Source organism: Trifolium pratense, linkage group LG5 (assembly GCF_020283565.1).
Source record: "Trifolium pratense cultivar HEN17-A07 linkage group LG5, ARS_RC_1.1, whole genome shotgun sequence".
In the NCBI taxonomy this organism is placed as follows: domain Eukaryota; kingdom Viridiplantae; phylum Streptophyta; class Magnoliopsida; order Fabales; family Fabaceae; genus Trifolium; species Trifolium pratense.
In genome coordinates, this window is record NC_060063.1 from 52,734,740 (window position 1) to 52,756,943 (window position 22,204).

Genomic DNA, 22,204 nt, shown 5'->3' on the forward strand with positions numbered 1-22,204 from the left:
TGACAAATCAGACTCAGACTTGGCAAAACCTAGCTCAGCCTATCATATTCCTTTCACCCTAAACCATTACGGCTTATAATCTAACAATTTCAGTTTTTTTTTTTTTTTGGATTTCACCAACAGTTGAATCTGGTTCGAGGATCAGTTATGACATCAAGTGGTTCCAGCCCCTCCCGATTGCAGTTGCGGGGGATCGAACTGCAGTCCTCCCTACCAAGTTCAGCGTCAATCACCATCAAACCAACTAACGATCGATAACAATTTCAGTATTTTGTTGAGCTTGATATATAATTATTATTTTTTGGTCAAGTTAGAATGATAATGATGAATTAAATTGAGCACATCAATTATTGTGCAATCTCACATTCATTCCCACATCACATAACCAACTAGTAACAGAAAAATGGTGTCAATGTTGAAATCACATTCACATCTAAGAATACGAAAAAGAAGCCATCACTAACACTCTCTAATGGCTTCTTCCAATCTCACCAATCTCACAATTCCATCTTCTTCTACTTCTACTTCTCGTTCCCCCAACGATCCCAGCCCACAAATCATCTACAGTAGGTCACACTCCTTCGTCGGCCCTTCCCCTCGCTACCCTCCTCCCTCCGATAACAACTCTCTCTTCTTCCTCGACGAACTCGCCTCCAACAGCGACGAAGAAGAACAAGAATACCAAATCGAACAACAACGCAAATTCGGACCCTCCGATTTCCAAATTCTCAAAGTTATAGGACAAGGTGCCTTTGGCAAAGTGTTCATGGTAAGAAGAAAAGGTACAAATGAAGAAGATTCTTCCGATAACGATAACGGAATATTCGCCATGAAAGTTATGAGAAAAGACAACATAATTAAGAAAAATCATGTTGATTATATGAAAGCTGAAAGAGATATTCTCACTAAAGTTCTTCATCCTTTCATTGTTCCTCTTCGCTACTCTTTCCAAGTCTCTTTCTTTCTCCTTTTATTATTTTGCTTTTTAATTACTACTCAATTATTATAAATTTTCCTCATTTTTTTTATCTAATCATTTTGCAGACTAAATCTAAATTATATTTGATTTTGGACTTTATAAATGGTGGCCATCTTTTCTTTCAATTATGTCGACAGGGAATTTTTAGGTATGTTTTTCGTGTTATATTTATGTTGAATAATGTACCATAGGTGTTAAAGTTTGCTTCTTCTTTTTTTTTTTTAATGTAATGTAATTTAATTTTGATGTATGGATTTTGGTTTTGTTGGTGTGTGTTGAGTAGTGAGGACGAGGCAAGGATTTACACTGCTGAGATTGTATCTGCTGTTTCACATCTTCACACCAAAGGCATCGTGCATCGAGATCTTAAACCTGAAAACATACTTATGGATTCTGATGGCCATGTAAACAAACAAATAATTTGGCCATTATGTTTCTTTCAATTTTATGTTGTCGTATTTGTTTGTTTGTTTTTTCGGTTTAATTGCCTTTTTTGATATCGGGCAATGTGATGTTGTTATGTTCCTAGATACTAATTGTTTTATAGTGTTGGCAACTACGAAATGATTTTGAATGATTGGGTTAGTTTGGTTGAATTGTTGTTTGATTGTTAATGTGTAGGTGATGTTAACGGATTTTGGAATGTCGAAAGAGATTGACGAATCTGAGAGATCTAATTCTTTGTGCGGGACTACAGAATATATGGCACCGGAAATTCTTCTAGGTAAAGGCCATAACAAGGACGCAGATTGGTGGAGTGTCGGTGTTCTCTTGTATGAAATGATTACAGGAAAGGTAATGCAACCAGCGAGTATCACTTCTTGAATTTTTTTAGCACTACTTGTGCAGAAGTTGGGTCTTGTGTGTGAAGGAATTACCTCAGTTGAACTTGTTTGGTGTCTGATAATCAAGCTGAGCGTTAGTTAGGTGTCTTGTTAGGTGGTTAAATTTTTATGGTAATTGAAAGTTTCGATATGGACCTTATTGAGAATCAAGTTTTTTTTATTAATTTATTGTTTTGTAAATTGATGTCTGGATGAATCTGTTTATTTTGCTATTGGGAATCTTTGTGTGTGTGTGTCTGTGTGTAAGTGTACGAGGTGGATGTCGGTAATACAAAGGGTTTTTGCTATGTTACAAAGTGTTAACTTTCATTCTTGCCCCTGATTGTTAAGTATCATTTGGCAGGCACCATTTACACATACTAACAGGAAGAAGCTACAGGAGAAAATTATCAAAGAGAAAATTAAACTTCCACCATATCTTACCGGTGAAGCTCATTCTTTGCTCAAAGGAGTAAGTAGGCCACAATATTCCTGGTTTTGTTTCCCTGCCCTATTGTGTTATAATATACTCTACAAAGCTTAATGTGTTCGTTTCATATTGTATATTTCTGAATTCACTACATTGACATTTTTAGTTGGTATGTTTCTGAATCACTTTTTTAAGCACTTATAGCCGCTTATCATATAGTAAGTGCTTATGTTTAATCTATTTCTACAAAAAAAAATTAAAAAAAAATAGATAAAATAAAGTCAAAATATTTTCGTATAAGCTAAGCTACAAGCTGTTTTGATAAGCTATCCTAAAGAGCGTATGGAAATAAATTAAAAATAGGTTATGGATACATTATACGTTGTTTTCATAAGCTCTCCCAAACAGTCTCACAAGTGTTTTTGTTAATAGATAAGTTTACACAAACCCATCCAAATTGGCCTTTGGTGGGGGTGACATTTTTGGGAGAATTTGTATAGCAGTATTCTATTTTTGTATGAATTTATTCTTTTCTTTTTGTAGGAAATCATACACCAGTAGTACTCTTCTTTTTGCCAAAAAAGTGACCCCTATCTACATTTTATTTGGATAGTTCCATTCATTAAAAGACTGCAAATTGATATCTGTTTTCTTGTTACAGTTGCTGCAAAAGGATCCGTCAACAAGGTTGGGCAGTGGGCCAAATGGACATGAACAGATAAAAAACCATAAATGGTTTAGGACAATCAATTGGAACAAATTGGAAGCAAGAGAATTGCAACCCAAGTTTAAACCAGCTGATGTGTCAGGAAAAGATTGCACAGCTAATTTTGATCGATGCTGGACAACGATGCCTCTTGAGGATTCACCAGCATCAACTCCTACAGGAGGTGACCATTTCCAGGGCTATACTTATGTGGCACCAAATCCTTGGCTTTCTTCTAGGTAAAACTGAAAGCATTCAATCCAAAGGAAAAACGCTTACGTGGACTGATAAAAAGAATAACCCGAAGAAGGCAAGACTTACTGATTTTAATTTTAACTTCGTGTTCTTTGAACGTAACAACACAAATCGTCTCTCACAAAGGTGCTGCCCTTTCTAATTTCAAAGTTATTTTTTAAATGAGCATTGTAATATGGGTAATCTCACAGATAAATATATATAGATAGATGAATAGAGTTTCTAGTGGCTCTGATGTTGCTTTCATATTTGTGCAGCTTGATTTAGTTCTTTGTTTTGAACTAATACAATGTAAACATGATATGAGTAACTTTGTTTATACCAGAATTAACATATTTGACTAGCTATTGCCTGTGAGGGTACCTTATTTGACTTATTGTTTGTCAAAAGCATTGTACTATCAAATTGCTGCCAGTGTCCTGTTTTTTGACAGCAAGCTAACTACTAAACCTTACTCGTGTATTTTTAGCCATGAGCTTTTGTTTCTCACCCTAAAGCTCAAAAAAAGAAACTCACTTTGTTTTTTTTTCTTTTATATTCAGGCTTTGCCACTCCTATGATCTACATTCATTGTAAAAACAATTTTACGACTTCACGTTAACATATTTGATTTTTTGTTAAACATGAGATATCTTTGATAAAATAGTAAAATACCAAACCTTGCATAGGTGATAGGTCATTGATCTACGGATTGTAATTCACTGTAGCCGGGAAAAGCCCATGTTTACACAGTCGGTGTATTCGGAGCTGTAATAAAATATAAAATCTATATTTTTCTAGATGGTTAGAACAAGATCAAACGGCTCTGAGTATGCCGACTGCGTGAATGCGGGATTTTTTTACCACATAGAAACTGTTTTCTCTTTTTTTGATCAAAAGAATCTGTTTTCTCTAAGCATTTGCATTTGGTAAATATTTGCTGATATTTCCCAATCGCTAGACATGCGCGAGTCACTAAAAAGTTTACTTCGGCAGCTGCTATTGGCACCTTTGCATTTTCTAGTAGACTCCTTTTGTAAGTCATTTTTGGCCCAGTTACATGGATGATTGCATGGGCACGTCGTTTTAAAGAATTTTGGGTATATTTTATTTATTTAGTTTATACATTTCTAAAGACAAAATTTAGAGTTTTAGGCATATTTCGGTTTTATATTTCAAAAGAATAAATTTTGGAAATAGTTCTATGAAAATTGTTGGTGCAGTTTTCTTATCAAAATAAGACACATGAAGAGTGAGAAAGAGAGGGAGGGAGAGAGAGAGAGAGAGAGAGAGAGAGAGGGAGAGAGTTTGTATGTGTTTGAATGTTACTAATAAGCAACGCCATAGACCTCTAGAGGGGCTAACCAAGCCTATACTTTTAGCCAATCAAGCTTATTGGGGGTTTTTCTCTGTACTCTTGATCGAAAACTAGCTTGAGCTTCAGTCAAACAAAGTTGGTAGGCCAGTAAACAAACTTATGCCACAAGCTATTTCTGAAGTTGAGGTTTGGACTACCACAAGCCTCAAATAAGTGCTTAAAACAAGAATTTCATGGCACAGTAAAAATCGAACACAGACAAATCAACCCAATCATTTTACGAGAGATTACTATGACAAACTGAAACACAATTGATATATTCCCAAATCGGTATTCATTTCAAACTAAATTGCAGTAACTTATGATTGTACTCGATTGTACTCTATTTTACCCCGCTTTTCCTGTTTTCATTAAATTACAATTGTATACCATATGACCTCCCCCCCCAACGATGACAGCCAGGATAACGACATCACTCACCAAACCCATATCTAAAAAATAAAAGATACAACACCCCGTTTAATTTTTCCTGGCCAACATAACACGAAGGGGCAAATTCTCCCAAAAAATCGGAGAATGATGGATAATAAAACGAATATAACAAATAATAATACACAGCCGCCTAGCCTAACCAATAGACAGGACCTAAACAAAATGGCCCTCCCTATCACAGGCATTTACCGATCTTCTATGATACACTCACCAAATTCAGCTCAAGTGGTCTCAAAGCTTCTTGAACCATTTCCTGAACTGCTCTATTGCGTCGGCAAACATCTGAGAGCTCTTCAATAGGAACAATTAGGCCATTGGTATCACCTCCAGATGCCACATCTGAAAGTGCTTTTAAGAACCTTGATCGTTCCAAGTCTGTAACAGCTGTTGGTGGAATTAACATAATGCTCGTTTTTGCCCATTCCAGTGCTTGCACCCCATATGATCGAGTTAATGCCAGTAGTGTGTAGGACACCTGAGAAATGTGCATGAACATAGAAATTGAGATAGGTAAACTTCATCCTATTAAAAAATGTTAATATATTTATGAAAATGAAATACAGTCAACATTGACTTGAGAAATTACCACTTCTACTCGAGATTTTGGAAGTGCTCCAGTTAATGAAGCAACCAAAATTCTGGTAATACTGGCACCTCTAGGAATAATTATACTATCTCTGATTGGTAGAAATTGCTCTCCCATAGTGGAGTTTGCCAGATCAAAAATATCAGAGAAGAAATGCAATATGGAATTGGAAGCCTCCCTGCACGAGGAGGTAACAGCAAAAAGGTAAACAACCATGCCACAAAGTGCTAAAAAGTTTGAGGTGATATATCCATTCATCTCAATAGTTAAGTATGGAGTTAGAAGCACTCAAAATCACAGAACACACAGCAATCATACCAAAAGGAGAAACAGATAGGTTTGAAGGTCTTCTAAGAATGGGATTAGAAGTGCTTCTACTAGGTGGTGTATGTTTTTAGCTTTTTCATTGGTGTTCCGCATATATACAGTGCCATTGTTTTGTAGTTCCGTTTTTCCCGGCCTCTGTTCGTCTTGTGCAGAGACCGGTTATTATTAATAATATTTTGCAGTTCAATAAAAAAAAGATAGGTTTGAAGGTAGAAAAAGAATTTCAATCAACAATCTCCCATGATATTAAATAACTAGTATATTATGAGGAAAATAAGTCGCTTGTAAATTTCATTCAGCATCTATATCTTAATTAATCATATATTTTATAAGATACAATAAATTCCATATATGCCCACTTTACATGCAGACGACGCCTTAACTTAAAGACAGTGTGCGCAAAATAAAGGCAAAATGCAGACTCTTAGGCAGGTAAGGAGGGCAGACATGGAGCTGCATGAATATTTATTATGGTATTCCTAATATCTCAAATAATAAATAACAAAGAAAAGTGTGAGAATACACACTACCATTTTAGAACAATGGAGGATGCTTTAAAGGTTGTGTAGGTGGGGGGGGGGGGGGGGGGGGGGGGGGGGGGAGAGAGAGATCATACCTATGCTGTACTGTGATCCCAACCATAGAGCAATCAACTAATGAAGGAAAAACTGGCGAAGGGATAAACAACTGAGGACAGTAGCGAATACACCTTGAAGCCAATAAAAAACAATCATCTGCTATATCAGGGCGGGCTGTGAATTCCTGCAGCAAAAAGTATGATAACACATTCAAATACTATCCATAGATCTGGAAGGAAGTGCTAAAGCAAAGTTACTTCAATCACACCTGAATATTTGTGAGGAGGCGTGTTGTGTGCTGGAAAAGCGCCTCAATCAAATTCTTTAAGTAGTCAGCACAAGATGGATCAGATCCAAATATCTGAAATGTAAGAAAACAACCACCAAAGTTAGAGAAAGCTAGTTCTTTGGCCATACCATTGAAGGGAACAATTTTGGACATTCCTATTCCTATAGTCAATAACATGATAATGTGTGCATAATCTATCAAAATTTTCATACATACAATAAAAAAAATATTAGGAAAAGGAATTAGAGGTGTAAATTAGTAGAGGATATGAAATCTTCAAAGAAACAAGAACATGAAAGGGAAACACAGATCAATTAAGTAAACGATCACATTTACTGATATGTAATTATAATGTTTGCAGAAAGGGCTGTCAGAAAGCAGCACAAGGTGAGGAGTGGAGATGAAGTCGTTTGGAAGAGAAGAAATTACAAGAGGACCCTATTTTTTCGTCATTCAGAATTTTGGGAGCAATCATAAAAGACAACATACTACAAGGAACATCTGAGTCAAGCCCATATATATTCTTAACAACCTAATGCTAACTCTTGTAACACCAGTAATAACTCGTCCCATCATGAAATAATCTCGTGAGTATTAAGGCATTAGAAGGCAGTATGAAACTTGTAGGAACATAAACATCCAATCCTACAAGTTAAAATGCATTGCCAGCCTAAAAATCGTGTGAAATGCCACTCAAAACATTACTGTACTTGCGAGTACAAATTTAGGAAATCACATTTACTTTTCACCCGTTCTTCAAAAAAGTGTTAGAGAGATAACATAATGAGTTCAATGGCATAACACTCTCCAAGTCTTATGCATGTCTGACAAGGATCTCATAACAGATCAAGAGGTATATCACACTATTGCTGAAAACAGAAGCACTGGCCAAAATATAACAAGACATAGAATATTCCAAAATAATCATAAACTAGACAGCAAGAAAAGCTTTGAAATTAAGAAGACACCCAAATTCACCAAAAAGAAGGGAAAAAAATCCTTCAAAGTCAAAAGGTGCATCTAACTTCACTTATGTATGCATATAAAACAATTCCTTACATGATCAATAAAGGTTTCACTTTGGAACAGTAAGATATGAATACCTTTATAACTTCACTGGATAGATAAAGAAAGCATGGCTGGTGGTGCTGCCTATACAGACTCTGAATCTCTTCCAGCATGGCACCAATTGTGAGCCCCATGAACCTTCCAGAAGTTCTCACCTAGAAACATGCAATAGATAGCATAGAATTGAATAATACAATTTTTTTTTGACAATAAATAACAATACAAATTAATCATTTCAACATAGAAAATGCATAGAATTAACGTGACCCTGAGACATCAAAAACATAGTATTCAACCTCCTGAATATTTACTTGTGAATGTGAAGACATGACATTTGATATACAAGGGTTGAAACAACAACAGTATAGGATGAGTGCCCAAATCAATTGCATGAATTGAATTTTTTTCCGTCCCTTTTTACAAGACCTGTTGGATATTCCGCCTTCATTGCGGTCCGCCCCCGTCCGCCTAATTGCGGCATTTGGGTTGCCTTCATTGCAGCCTCCAACACCTTCATTGTGTTGGGTGTGAAGGGGTGGATTTAGTCCCACATTGATAAGAGATATGGCATGTGTAGTGTTTATATACTAGAGGCAATCCTCACCTTACAAGCCGGTTTTGTAGGGATGAGTTAGGCCCAATATAAAATCTGAGATGGTATCAGAGCCTATCCTATATTGTTGGGCTTCCCGTATCGTCCACGCTTCAGGCCCAATGGGCCTGAGCGTGAGGGGGTGTGTTGGATATTCCGCCTTCATTGCGGTCCGCCCCCGTCCGCCTAATTGCGGCATTTGGGTTGCCTTCATTGCAGCCTCCAACACCTTCATTGTGTTGGGTGTGAAGGGGTGGATTTAGTCCCACATTGCTAAGAGATATGGCCTGTGTAGTGTTTATATACTAGAGGCAATCCTCACCTTACAAGCCGGTTTTGTAGGGATGAGTTAGGCCCAATATAAAATCTGAGAAGACCCCTTTCAAATTTTCAACCGCATTATTTCATTAGCAACATACATACCCGGATACCCCTAATTCTGTTGCATCTTTTTGTGCAACCTGTAATATATACACTAAAGAAAACACTAAACAATTCTCTCACTTGAAGAATAAACTTGCAAGAGCAATACCAATTGTCAACAAATTTAATACCACAGCCAACTTTCTTAATTCCCGTTCCCATGATTTACTCAAGGGGGTCCTATATTTAGGGACAGAGGTAGTACTATATTTTGAGCTTTATCTCAACCCCACAAAACTTACTTGTAATGTGAAGATTATCTACACTTTATAAGCTCCATTTAGGCCAGATATCTGGCCAATATGGGATTTGAACTTTTGTCAACACTCATCTTCAAGCCCAGGGCTATTGGGCCTGGTGCGCGGATACTATGGGTGGCCGAATAAAAGATCTAGGATAGGTTTTGATATCATATTATGTTTTGGGTATAACTCAACCCAACAAAACAAGCTAGTAAAATCAGGATTTTCTAGGCTTTATAAGCTCTATTTAGGCCTTATCTCTAGCCAATGTAAGAGTTTAAAATTTCTCAATACTCAAATATCAAACGCCATGTTATTGTTAACTACTTTCTTCACAACGCAAAAATATAGCAGAAATAACGGTACAGCTTACTCACTGCATATTTACATGCTCGGCAAAGAGATTCCATTGTTCTCATGTCCCAAGCGCGACTGGCATCAATAACAATAAAAGAAAGTCTCAGATGAATAAGCTTCAAAAAATAGAAGAACATAACAAAACAAAGAAAATCATAGAAATGTTAGACATGAGTAATTTGAGACTACTTACACATCAAAAATAGCTTTAAAAATTGGCCAGAGACGTTGGATAGCATCTGCCACAACTTGAGGATGCTTTACATATCTAGAAGCAGATACAGTTGCATGTTCAGTATTGTGATAAAAATTAGTTTATTTAAAAAAAAGAGCAAGAGTTGGGTGCAGACATAAATGTACAAATTATTGAACACACCTAAAAATGTAAGCAAATCGATCGATATGAACGGTTAACTGACGAGAGGGTCTTTTACTTAAGCTTTCAGGACCTTGATTGATAGCTTCCTGGTGGAACAAAATGTATAGGGAAAAAAACAATCATCAACAGAATAAGTAAAACTACAAATCTCAGCAGACAGACACTGACCTGTAAAGGAGATATAACTGGTATGCATAATGCCTCAAGAGCTCTCTGAGCATCTTCCAAAGGAAGTTCAGTAACAACCATACTACATTGAAATTTAAGATAACCAAATCAACTTCATTAAAAATAAAATCGGTAGCAAACAATCATTTCCCAAATATTTCAGGGAACCAAATTACCTTAAGGCTTCAACCAGATGCAATGAGTCTTCAGCAGGAACTTTAAAACTATCTTCCCCACTAACTGTCCGATTGTAGATATGGAACAAACCATCTAAGCATCCACAGAGCTTTTTCCGGCAGTCTGAAATCAGAAACAAACCTTTTGAGTCAAAAGTAACAGTCAAATACATGACACATTGTCAACTTTCAACTTGCCCCCTCATGCAAGAGCACTTTGGGTTAGAAACATGAACAATGCACAAACCCAACTACCTAGTGCTGAAATTCAATTTTTAGTTAGAGATAAGAGGGTGCTATTGACCACTTGATCATAGAGGCTTTGATACACATTCAAGTACCAACCATCCCAAGATATGTAAGGTGTTGGCTCATTAATGACTTCATAGACACCAAACTTTATACAAAATATTCTGCCGATTCAGGCCAGTAAAAAAATGTAATGGTAATTAATTAAAGCAACATATTCCCCATTTCTTCATCCAATGTTTTCTTTCTTAATTCGTCTTCTGAAAAAATGAAAGAATCATTACATATGTTACTTAGTAAAGCATTTGATAGAAAAGTAAAATTAGCTTCATCTACTTTTTTTAAAATTTTCTAGTTTATAGTTAGATTCCTGCAATACTTTCTTGAAGAACTTACTTAAACAAGTTGCATCCTCAATAAAAGCACGAGATTTTTAGCCGTTGTTTATGAAAATGACCAAACCAAATTCTTCAGGTAAAACTTTATTGCAAAGCCTCAATCAGAACCACAGTTCAGAAAATTGATTTGTAATCATTGAATGTAGTCAGTCACTCACTCATCTTCACCTTGTTTGCACTGAATACTATTGTAGCTCACCTAGGCAACTTGTCAACATTCTAAGGGGTAAACACTGAACATAAAGTTCACAAATACACTCAAATACTAGTTCACTATATATACCATCACAGATGTGTCTAAAGGCCAAAGCAGCAGCAGCTGCGCATTCTTCAGATGTACCCATTCCATTCATTAGAATATCTAAAACTGAAGGGAGTATAGACAGTCCACATGATGCTGAATCAAGCCATTTTGAATAAGCTCCAATAGTTAGGCAGACTGAAAATATGGCAACAATACATAAGCATTATAACGAGTGGTACCAAACAAATTTGAACAGAAAAGCTACATACTTAATTAGGTACATAATTACAAGGAGAGAATTACTGCATTCGTAAGTTGAGTGGGAAGGGGATTACATAATTTTTCTTTACATTACCTGTCTGAAGTAATTGGGGTTGATGAGGAAGTTTTGGAAGCAAGGCCATGATCTGTATGAATCAAACACCAAAAATGCAAAATATAAAATAATAGTCTACGAGCTTGCAAAAAAACACATTCAGATAGGGATGTCGTGCAACTACAAAGACATACACACATAATCCTCACACAAATCAAATATCAGGGAGACTCTAAATTATGTAAAACTAACAAATGAACAAGCCAGGCCACTAAAAGAATGGCCACCTGGCTGACATAGGATATATATATATATATATCAGACCACCAAATAGTAAGTACTTCTCTCTCAAAATTCAAAAAATGTTGCAAATCGGGCAAATTATTAGTATATCAAACTACTTTAGATTAAATATAGACATAAAAAATATGGACATAAAGGGGAGATTACAGTAAATTCCCTAAATCCCTGGGCATGGGCAAGTATCAAGAACCACCCTCCCAGTAATTCAATATTAAAATAAACTGAGTAATACCGTATTAAAAAATTCATTCATTGATGCCCAAGGGCACCACACCAATATCAATTACTGTGCCACTACTACAATATCCTACAAAGCATGTTTTAATGAAAGGAATGCTTTCTCATATTTTTAGTAAAATTATTTAGATACATAGATAATCTAAAGGAGATACTTTAGGAAAGTTCAATAAAACTACACAAAATAAAAGATGTAATCTTACCTGAGGCATTACTTCTGCTTCAACAACTGACACATAACTTGATATAGCCCGAATACAAAACAGAGCAGCCTCTGCTGGACGCCATTCCTTTTGTTCATTATTACCATTGCTAGATACAGCCTAAAAAGGGGAAAAGGCTTGTTCAAAAAAAAAGGGGAAAAGGTGGCTCAAAAACAAGAGGAACAATTACAGACAACTTCTACAATCTACGTGCTATTATTAAACTTAATGAAAAAGAAGAAGAAACACTAGAGACCAAGAAGTTTAGAGAAAAATTAACACTGCGCTCCCCCTCCGTCCCCTCAATACAAGTGCCTCGTATTACTAATGAGGAAATCATATTTAAATTAAACTCACACAGATGTAATACAGACCTCAAGAAGTTTCATGTACAGAATTTTAAGTGCGGCGTCACCGCCAAGAACTGATGCTGCATCTGTTAATACATCCGCAACAGCTGAAACAAGAAATTGCAGTTAACCAATTAGAATAGAAATACAATCTAATTCTGATTCAAATGAAATTTGATAAAGAGAGTTTGCAATCTGTTAACAAAATTTAGCTACATGCAAATGATAAAAGATGTTGTAAAACATAGAAATTCAAGTAAGGGAATGTGAGAAGGTCTACAAGGTCCTAGCCTGTCCTCACACAAATAATGTCATTGGTAATGGTAGCTCAAATATTCAAACTGATCAACTTCAAAGCTCAATGGTAACTTTCTTAATAATAGAATGTGACAAACAGATGCAGTGAGCATCTGCTACTTATTTTCCATGCCAAAGAAAACATTCAATTTACCTTCAACGTCAAACCTATTTCTCATGAATTAACCTACGAAATCATCTCAAACTATTTTCTTTCATCAGCGTGGGTGCACAAAATTTTGAGTGGACGAGAAAACCAGTGTCACATACACTTCACAATTGCACTGCAAGATAGTTCTATCTGCCAGTGGCACCTAATATGACAAAACTCTTCTATTTTCTCGACAAAAGACAAACTATTTAACAAAGAGAAAAAAGTACATAGGATAAGATGTACTGCCAAAACTATTAAAAAAAGGCATGCAATAGCCAGGAAATTGGTCATCCAACAATATTGTCCAACAATAGCCAGGAAATTGGTCCGCCAAAGATTTTGGATATCAATTTGGCCGTTCATAATGTATCATAATTATAAGTATCAGCATAGAAGTCCAAGGATATTTTGTGGATGAAATTTATGTACATTTAACGCTGATGGAGCAAACTGTAATCTAAAATCGAGGGACCAACTTGATGTGTCTTATACATTGGAGGATCAATTTCAGGTTTTAGGGGAGAAACAATATCGCAATACCTACTAACACCAACTATAAGCACGGGTATCAGTTTCTTAACTTCACGTTAACCATCCAAATTGCTATATTATGACTTCACGACGGATTAGAAAACTCATTATCAAGTATCAAATCAATGCTAGAGTACAGTCGATGCTAAAAACAGTAGTAATTTAGAAAGCTTGGGGAACTACTACTAAAAATGCCATATCTGAAGATAAGATATTTGAAGCAAAACCAAAAATTGTGAGGCAGATCCTACAAGAACCAAATAGGTCCAGCAAGTGCAATTTAAGACTTTTGGTCTCTGTGACTCAATCTCCAAGAACAAGCAGGTCCATAATTTGTCTCAAAAGCATTGAATAATAAAAATAATAATAATAATAATAATAATAATAATAATAATAAATAATGAGTATAATACTTGTACCCTAGAGTAGAATCAATCAGTGTACAACAGTGAGGGGAAAAAACATAAATTGCATCACAACAACACTCCGCAAACCCATTACCATATTTAGTCTGCTTAAATTCCTTAAGGTCCTCATACGTAAGATCTTGATAATCTACAGGATACTGAACCCGGTAGCTAACCTGCAAAACATACATGAAAATATCTAATAGCGTAAATATATTAAGTATTAACTACACAATTCAGTCATAACAGAATTTTGAGAATATTATAAATATCTAAAAGAATGGTGTTTTTATTATATAAAGAATGTAGATAATAACAAATTGGTATTAATGTAGCACACATGACAGGCTTGAAACCATGAACTACTGAAGGTGTTCAAAGGATGGAGGGGAAAATTTTGATTCCAACTTCCAGTCTCCAACCAGGAAGACTCACCAGTGATACAAGTGACTCGTAAGCAGGACGAAAAACCTGCAGCCTCCTATTTCTCTCAGCTTCAATGCATGCTTCATTACCATATGAAACATAGGACTCCCTGCAGATTATGTAATAATTATATTTAAAATCTGATACAAGTGATATCCAGCAAAACCATACTTTCAAGAGTAAAATACCTACCTTCTAGTTAAGTTCAACTGAAGATTATGCCAAAAGTTAAATGTCATAGAAGCAATGTCATATTCTGGATGTGAAGCAACTTCCAACAATGCACGCACTATTAACATTGATTCATCAGAACCTGGAATATTAATTTATCAAGATTTAGATCCAATTGGTTCAACACCACAAAGATCCATAAGCAACTTGAGATGGCTTCAAAGTTATTCACAGTCAGACTGTGCAAGAAAGAACCAAACCAAGGTTGTCAAACTCGAGCTTTTACGTCAACTCGTTTTGCCAAGGTGACCAAACTAACAAAGAATATAGCAATGTACACATACCAGTTGCGATCAGTTCCACGTATGAATCACCCATGTCTGCAAATAACCTACCAATTGCCTTCACATCTTCCTCATCCTAAAGGAAGATAAAAAGATCATGACCATGGCAGACCTTTGAATAAGAAATATAGCATGCAAATGTGTATAAACTAAGAATGAGAATATCATATACATATTCGGGCAGAAAAAGTCAAACACTTTCTGTCAATGGCCTTCCACATACAAACTAAAACTGAATTGCTCAAGAATTTTGCATAAAAACTTGGTTTTATGTTTGATATGACTATGTTTTTCTCAAAATCTCACAAAACCGGTGACTGGGACACCTAAACCACCCTACTGGTTATATAATGAAGATTGTATAACAAAGAATAAAATAAAGTTCAAAACCCCCATTCTTCAAGGAATTGATGCCCTAGATAGTTTCACTACAACACATATATGGCAGGTGACATTTTTTCCAATAAAGCCCCTTAACCTTTGTTCAACTCACATGTCTGCCTTCTTTTTTACTTTTGGCTGCAAATTCAATGCCAAAAGGCAAGTAGGTTTGGACTGCAGGATTTTTCGACCTCAACGATCTCAACGACCCAGTGATTTTTCGACCAAGCCCGCTATGTTATGAATGTCCCAACTTTATCTTATACACTCCAAAAAAATCCCTTCCTCTGTGATTCCACAGACCTCTGTCAAACATCTTTTTACACTTCTTGCCCGATTATACAGCCAAACCTCACCGCTGCTGAATCTCACTAAAATATTTAGGGTAAATAGGTGTTTACCCCCTGCAAAATACGTGACTTTTGCGTTACCCCCCCTGTAATTTATTTTTTTTAGATTCCCCCTGCAATATGGAGATTCTGTGTATTACCCCCCTGATTGAACAAGTTGGCAGATGACTGGATCACTAACATGACGTGGCACGTACACGTGGAATTATATTATTTTATATTTATTTTTAAAATTCAACTCATTAATGTATGTGTAATTATTAATTTTTATTAAAAACTAAAAATGAAAGAATATGTAGAACAACAACATCTCATCCCGTAAAAATAAAAATAAAAACAACAATAACATCTCATCTTCTTCCTCCAATCTCAATCTTTTATTTTGTTCTTTGAATTGCAAAAATTTTATTGAAAGGAACTCATAGTACAAGGACAACACAGTAACACTACAGCACATCATCATCAACATCATCATTGTTTCAAAAACTCATAGATGAACAGTAACTCATCTTCTTCCTTGAATCACGCCTCTTCAGCGCAGTTTCTGTTTGTTTCTTTCAACCCATATTAGAATCACGCCTCTTCCTCTCTTGATTTCGCAATTGAACGGTATCGCGTTTCTGCTTCGCCGCAGTTTTGCCGTTTCGCCGCTGTTTTAAGGTTTTCCGCTGCAAATATATATATGGATTTCGATTTCAGTTTGATTTATGTGTTTGGTTTCGAGCGATTCCTGACCTATGTTCGATTTCCATTTCATTTGATTTCTTTGTTCTTCAAATCTGAGTTTCTACAAGATCTATGTTCTTTGTAGATCTATTTTTTCTAATGCTGTGTTTTTTAGAATGGTTTTATGGCAATGGATTTGATGAATTTTGTTGGATTTGATGAATTTTGTTGTTGTTGTTTTTTGCTTTTTTTAATGTTGTGAATTTTGGGAATGTTTCTGGAAATGAGTTTGAGGTTCCGAAGAAGAACATTGTTGCTGTTTTTTTTTTTAAATTAATCAATTAACATAATAATTGATGTGGCATTAAAAATTAAATAAAAACTAAATAAAGTCCACGTATAACCGCCACGTCAAGATTCTATCCAGTCATCTGCCAACTTGTTCAACCAGGGGGTAATACACAGAATCTCCACATTGCAGGGGGTAATCTCAAAAAAAAAATTTACAGGGGGGTAACGCAAAAGTCAAGTATTTTGCAGGGGGGTAAAAACCTATTTACCCAAATATTTATGCACTTAGACCTCAGATTTATTATGTTGATTGTATTTAATATGGTTTATGACAGACTTTAACTTGGAGTACTCATTTGTTTTTGAGCCTCTGTATATATTATTATTATTAGGTAGTGTAAATTATCTGCGCATTTTATCTATTTTCTTTTGTATCACAATTTACAGCAGTCTCACTATCTGCTATCCATCTACAGCATTTCTGGGGGTCCGCCACTCTGCATTGCTATTCAGGATTGCCAATTACGAGAGAACTAAATGTTTGATGTGGCTTTTTATTGGGCGTCCACAAAATTGTGCAAGACTGGCATTCATTCCCTATAAATATTTGGTATTCACAGTGTGACCACAAACTATAGCTACTACACTAATACATCATATCAACAATGACATCAAAAGGGCAATTTAGTTCTATAAATCAAATCAACGCTATCACAAAAATTGCATTATAAATTTCATGACTATGAAGTAAATGCCAACAGAGTGAACTAAATTGTTCATGACTATCATAAGGAAAAAATTGCTATAACGTTATAGACAACCCTTTGGGCCTCAGAGGATGCAGATTGGAAAGTCTGTTTACCTTCGTAGAATCACTAAGCTGTGATTTAAGATTCATCACTTGAGGAACAATGACTTGAATTAAGGGCCCATTTGTGGAAACACCATCAATGTTTCCTGCTGAAGTGTAGTGTATCAACTCAGAAATCACTGCAAAGAGGGTGCCGAAGAAAAATGAATACCAAGGTTGTCAAATTGTGGACATGGGAAAAGCAACGCCATGATTGAATCCAAAGTGATAAAAAAAATAACGTTCTAATCTTAACAAATACTGAAAGCAGCAATGATGATAAGTAAAGCGATACAAATTACAAACACTAACTTCACCCTCTTGTTTCTAATAATATTTTAGCCCAAGTACCAGTGCAATACAACTAGACACTAGTACAAGCCTTGCCCAAAACGACTATTAAGGCTGCATTTGGCATATCAATATATCAAACATGGAAGATCTAATGGCACATGCAAATACTATCAAGCCTTAAGAGATGCCTCGTACACATACCAAAATCTAAAATTCAATGCAGCCCAGCTTTTTATCCCATTATATTTATATAATAACATCAGCCCGGTTAATATCTTGAGATAATGTCCAGTTCAATTCCAACAGCATATATTTGGAAGAAAAAATAAAATTTTCCGAGCTTCCTTACCATTTACAGATGCCTCTGAAAGTAGCTCGGAATTCAAACTCGACAGTGCTGTGAGAACTAATGGATGAGAACTGAGAACAGATCCGGGAATCCTGAAAAGAAAGAAAAAAATGTCATTAAGTTGTGGTAAAAAATACTCCCTCTGTCCCTAAATATAAGCCCCTTTTCAATTCCCTGGACACATTTATTATTACTTTTCCAAACATAACCCTACTTTGCATTGAAATACGTAAAGTTAACTACAAATACATCTGTTCACAAAGGACAATATAGTAATTGTAATACCCAAAAAGTACACATTTATTACACTACCAACTTTTCTTAATAAGCGTGAAAAATTGCAAAGAGGGCTTATATTAAGGGACGGAGGTACAAAATACTGAGGCCTCTTCGTTTAATTTTTATAGATGTCACGCTGAAACCAACAAACCAGCATTTTTAGATTTGTCGCCTACTCTTTCTACCACATTCCATTAACAAGTTTTCTACATATGTAGAACTCAGGACAACAATTCACTATTTTAACAATCTTTATGTGAAAGCCAACAATAAATGCTCATAAAAAAAATGACAGACTACCTGACTAAGATAGGTCTATTAATTGTTCATTAAAAAAAAACTACAAAGCTTCAGGCCGTGAAAACGGGTACAGATGTGGCATTAATAAAATGCTTCTCCCAAACATTACACAATTTAAGATGCCCAAACACTTTTAAAAAAATAACGTGGAGAATAATCTAATAATCTACCATTATCAGTAATGAGCCATTCGGTAAACAAAATTTAGTTACAGGACAAAACAAAGAAAATATGTACCCGTGCTTTAGGCGAAGCCACGAAGCAAATGCCTCAAGAACCTGAAAGAAATGTTAACATGAAAGAACCACCATAAGACCATAACAATTTAGCAACATTCAAAATAATTGACATTGGCAATGACAACAAAATGGAAAGTAAATAGAAAAGCAATTGAGTGGCCACCTGCTCCTTAAGCTCAGAAATACCCAAACAAGCTGTCAAGATATTAAGAGCAACCTCCATTTGAGAAGTAAGCTCTTTTTCAAATTGACGGCGCCTTTCTGGACGAGCTGCTATCTTATAGTTTAATACTTCCTGCGTATAACGACAAAATAAGTATAAGACATAATATGTAACGACATAACACTTGACGACATAACATGTAACGGCATAACATGTAACGGCATAACATGTAACGGCATAACACGTAACGGCATAACACAACCAAACAAATAGCTAATAAACTTACTTCAATTAAAATGTTTTGTTTGCGACCGTTTATAGAATATATGAGTTGTATGACATTAAGTGCTACATAAAACACTATCCGACAATACAGCGATTTTGTAAAGTATAACTACTTGGCATTTAGTGGCTGGAAATTGAGACATTTGTGTCATTAATAAGATCAAAATACGGTCCAAGATCCTGAAACGTCAGCGTATATACCTCCGGTAAAACTGTAAGTAACTCCAAGAATCCTGGTATATATTCTGGATTGGAATCCATCTCATCCCTGAGCCATTTCACTATTCCACCATCCCCCCAGTCTTCCGCAGGCACGTGCACAGCCAATGCAGCCACTGCAATGCTAATCTACAAGGGCGGACAATTTTGACCAATACATCTCATTAAATTTCACTTCCACGTTAAAAATACAAAACTATGCCAAAAGAAACGGCAAAGAAGATAGAAGGGCACAAGGAACTTCTTTATGATACCTGAGTTCTGACTTTTGGATGACCCTTGTGGAATTTTTTCAGTAAGTTCTGCATTCAAAACAAACATGAACCGATTAAAGTAAAGCCTATACACAAACATATGACATATCGTATCTACTAAATCATTTGAATAGCCATAGCCGGCAGTCACTGAGCTAAAAAAAACTTTATTACAGAGACTAGATGAGAAGACAGGCAAATATCAATAATCCTTTAAAAGAAGCGAAAAAATAACACATCCCGAACTTAAATAAACACCCACAAAATAGTCACTCACATTTAAAGAGTCACGCAGCGGCCGGAATGCTGTGGCAGGAAGTTCCTCGAAGTCTCTTTGAACCTAGATCATAAAAAGCCACTCAAAAACTAAGAAAGCACTTCTGACAATAATTTTGCAGTCAGAAACCAGCATTCCTTAACTATTCTTAAACATGCATAAGCCCTAACTACATTAATTAATATGAAGTAAAAGAACAATGGATTCACCTTGCTTCTTAGGGTTTGAGAACAAAATATCAAAGTTTCTAGGTTACTACTGGGATCATGAAGTAAATTATCAGCCACCTGCAGTAATCAAAACAAAAAATAAAAATAATTAACATATACCGTACAACAAGCTTCTTCAAATCTGCAATTCTATACTGATAAGAACCCTAAGAGACCTTAAAATCCAAAAATCACAGAAATAGAAACGCTCATCAAAAAATTCTGAATGAAGTAACTTGTAGCGAAGTTCACAGCTCAAGATTCAACCACGATAATCAAAATTGAAGTCCAGAAAAGAAATTATCGAGAAACAGAAAGAAAAAAAATTACACAGTCATTGAGTGAAAAAAAAAACGAAAATCGGCGTGGCGTAGATGAAAACACAAATCATGAATCGAAAGAATTGAATATAGAACCTGCCACGCATCCAAAGTTCGTTGAAAATCCTGAAGATAGCGATCGGCTTGCATGCGAACGGTATCATCGGGGTGATGGTAGAGTGCATTTAGGGCTTCTTTGACAGTATTCTGAAGGTCCATGCTTCACAAAATCGAATCGAATCGAATCGGTGAAAAGAAACGAAAACGAAAACGAAAACGAAGCTTAATCTAAACGCGATTCTATCTTTTTAGCTTTTGGATTTAATTTAATAAAACACTGTTGCGTTTGAAATGAGAGTAAGGTTTGTTTGTTTGTTTGTTGATTAAAGCGATGAAAGGGGTTTTTGGCGCCCGGTGAGGAAATGGGTTGGAGGGGTTTGATAAAGCTATGTTGATGACAGAGAGAGAAAGTTTTTTAGCCGTTGGATTAATTGATGTGATGAGAGAGAGAGTGTTTTATGGTCGTTGGATTGATTGACTCGTTGTCAATGTGGATTGCACTTTTTTGGCACAACAGCAACTTACTTGTGTATAGCGATAGGGTGAAGTGAAAGCAATATACTGTGAATATATATTTACTTGACAGAATAGTACATGACAGAACAGTATATGACAGTACAAGATAGAACAGCACAAGATAAATGTTTAAGGTATTGAACAAACTTTGTGTTGTACGATGTTTGGTGGACAAAAGGTTATTTTGGTATTTTTGACAACTTGTGCTGAGGACAAAAAGTTGTCTCGTGGTTCTGTGGGGGACAAAAATTTTAGTTTTTGTTTTGTCCCTTGACCCCTAGTTTGTCCAGTACAAGGAACAGTTTTAAAATCACACAGTACAACAGAAATTGTCCTGTCTAATCTCTTATTTTTTAGCAGATTAAACGCACGGTGTGAGTTTGATCTGGACACGTGGCATTTGTTTTACAGGTTGGAAATGTGGACCCCACTTTCAGACCATGAATATGAGTTAATCCTTTGTTGGAAGAGAACGCAGGAGCTACACCTGTTTTTTTCCTTTGGTTATTACATTTAACATTAGGATTAGGATGTTGTTTTGTTTTGACTTTCGTAAGTTTTGTGGAAATCAGTACATGGAAAATGTGAGATTATCTCAGTTGTTTGTTTGGTTCAATTTTCGATGTTTTATTTGATGTAAGAATAAGAAATGTAATTTTACATTTTTGTTTTGTTTAAATCTCTAATTTTTGATTACGTGAACATCACTCAATTGATAGGAATATCATATAAGAAAATATTGACTTTTTAGATACATTGCAGAATTGATTTATCTAGATTATAATTTTGTCTAGATACGTTGATTTTACGATGAATCTAAAAAACAATTTTTTTCTTATATATAGGACCGGGGGAAGTATTATACATGTCGAAATTAGAGTTTCAATGTGAATTTTTTGACTGACCCACGAGCGGGGAGATCGACATTATGGCCAACATATGTCCTAGTGTCCAGGTGGATAGGAGGAAAACATGAATATGTGAATTTGAATGGAGCTTCACCACTTGTGGGAATGAGAATGTAGGTTTTACTACCCTTAAAGTTACTTCAGACAAATAGTCAAACATGAGAAAATAATGTCGGTCAAAGAAAACCGCATCCAG

At 35.6% G+C, this 22,204-nt stretch overlaps 2 protein-coding genes across 2 annotated transcripts; one reads left to right on the forward strand and one right to left on the reverse strand.

Moving 5' to 3' along the window:
• The first annotated feature begins 312 nt into the window (after positions 1-312).
• LOC123884613 (serine/threonine-protein kinase AtPK2/AtPK19-like) lies at positions 313-3,599 on the forward strand. The gene is made up of 6 exons (XM_045933748.1): positions 313-952; positions 1,045-1,127; positions 1,263-1,383; positions 1,601-1,774; positions 2,168-2,275; positions 2,895-3,599. The coding sequence occupies exons 1-6, from the start codon at positions 473-475 to the stop codon at positions 3,180-3,182; spliced, it is 1,254 nt and encodes a 417-aa protein (XP_045789704.1). The 5' UTR covers positions 313-472; the 3' UTR covers positions 3,183-3,599.
• Positions 3,600-4,808: 1,209 nt separating this feature from the next.
• Positions 4,809-21,078, reverse strand: LOC123885149 (transportin MOS14). Its single transcript, XM_045934416.1, has 27 exons — positions 20,621-21,078; positions 20,205-20,282; positions 19,996-20,058; positions 19,719-19,766; positions 19,447-19,593; positions 18,961-19,092; positions 18,796-18,836; positions 17,980-18,071; positions 17,349-17,476; positions 14,799-14,874; positions 14,476-14,596; positions 14,293-14,392; positions 13,952-14,033; positions 12,493-12,575; positions 12,119-12,238; positions 11,415-11,466; positions 11,099-11,254; positions 10,169-10,292; positions 9,993-10,074; positions 9,822-9,910; positions 9,639-9,713; positions 9,466-9,520; positions 7,867-7,986; positions 6,743-6,835; positions 6,513-6,658; positions 5,570-5,747; positions 4,809-5,458 (listed from the first exon to the last, which is right to left on the reverse strand). Exons 1-27 carry the CDS (start codon positions 20,741-20,743, stop codon positions 5,180-5,182), a joined length of 2,883 nt encoding a protein of 960 aa, XP_045790372.1. The 5' UTR covers positions 20,744-21,078; the 3' UTR covers positions 4,809-5,179.
• Between the last annotated feature and the right edge of the window lie 1,126 nt (positions 21,079-22,204).

Bases quoted from the DNA above. Each gene is read 5' to 3' on its own strand.
- LOC123884613 (XM_045933748.1), top strand. From the start codon at position 473: ATGGCTTCTTCCAATCTCACCAATCTCACAATTCCATCTTCTTCTACT. The intron at 953-1,044 runs GTCTCTTTCTTT...ATCATTTTGCAG, and splicing joins CTCTTCGCTACTCTTTCCAA to ACTAAATCTAAATTATATTT. The intron at 2,276-2,894 runs GTAAGTAGGCCA...TTCTTGTTACAG, and splicing joins CTCATTCTTTGCTCAAAGGA to TTGCTGCAAAAGGATCCGTC.
- LOC123885149 (XM_045934416.1), bottom strand. From the start codon at position 20,743: ATGGACCTTCAGAATACTGTCAAAGAAGCCCTAAATGCACTCTACCAT. The intron at 20,283-20,620 runs GTTCTATATTCA...TGATTACTGCAG, and splicing joins GAACTTTGGATGCGTGGCAG to GTGGCTGATAATTTACTTCA. The intron at 10,293-11,098 runs GTATATATAGTG...TTCTGATTTCAG, and splicing joins CTTTAGACACATCTGTGATG to ACTGCCGGAAAAAGCTCTGT.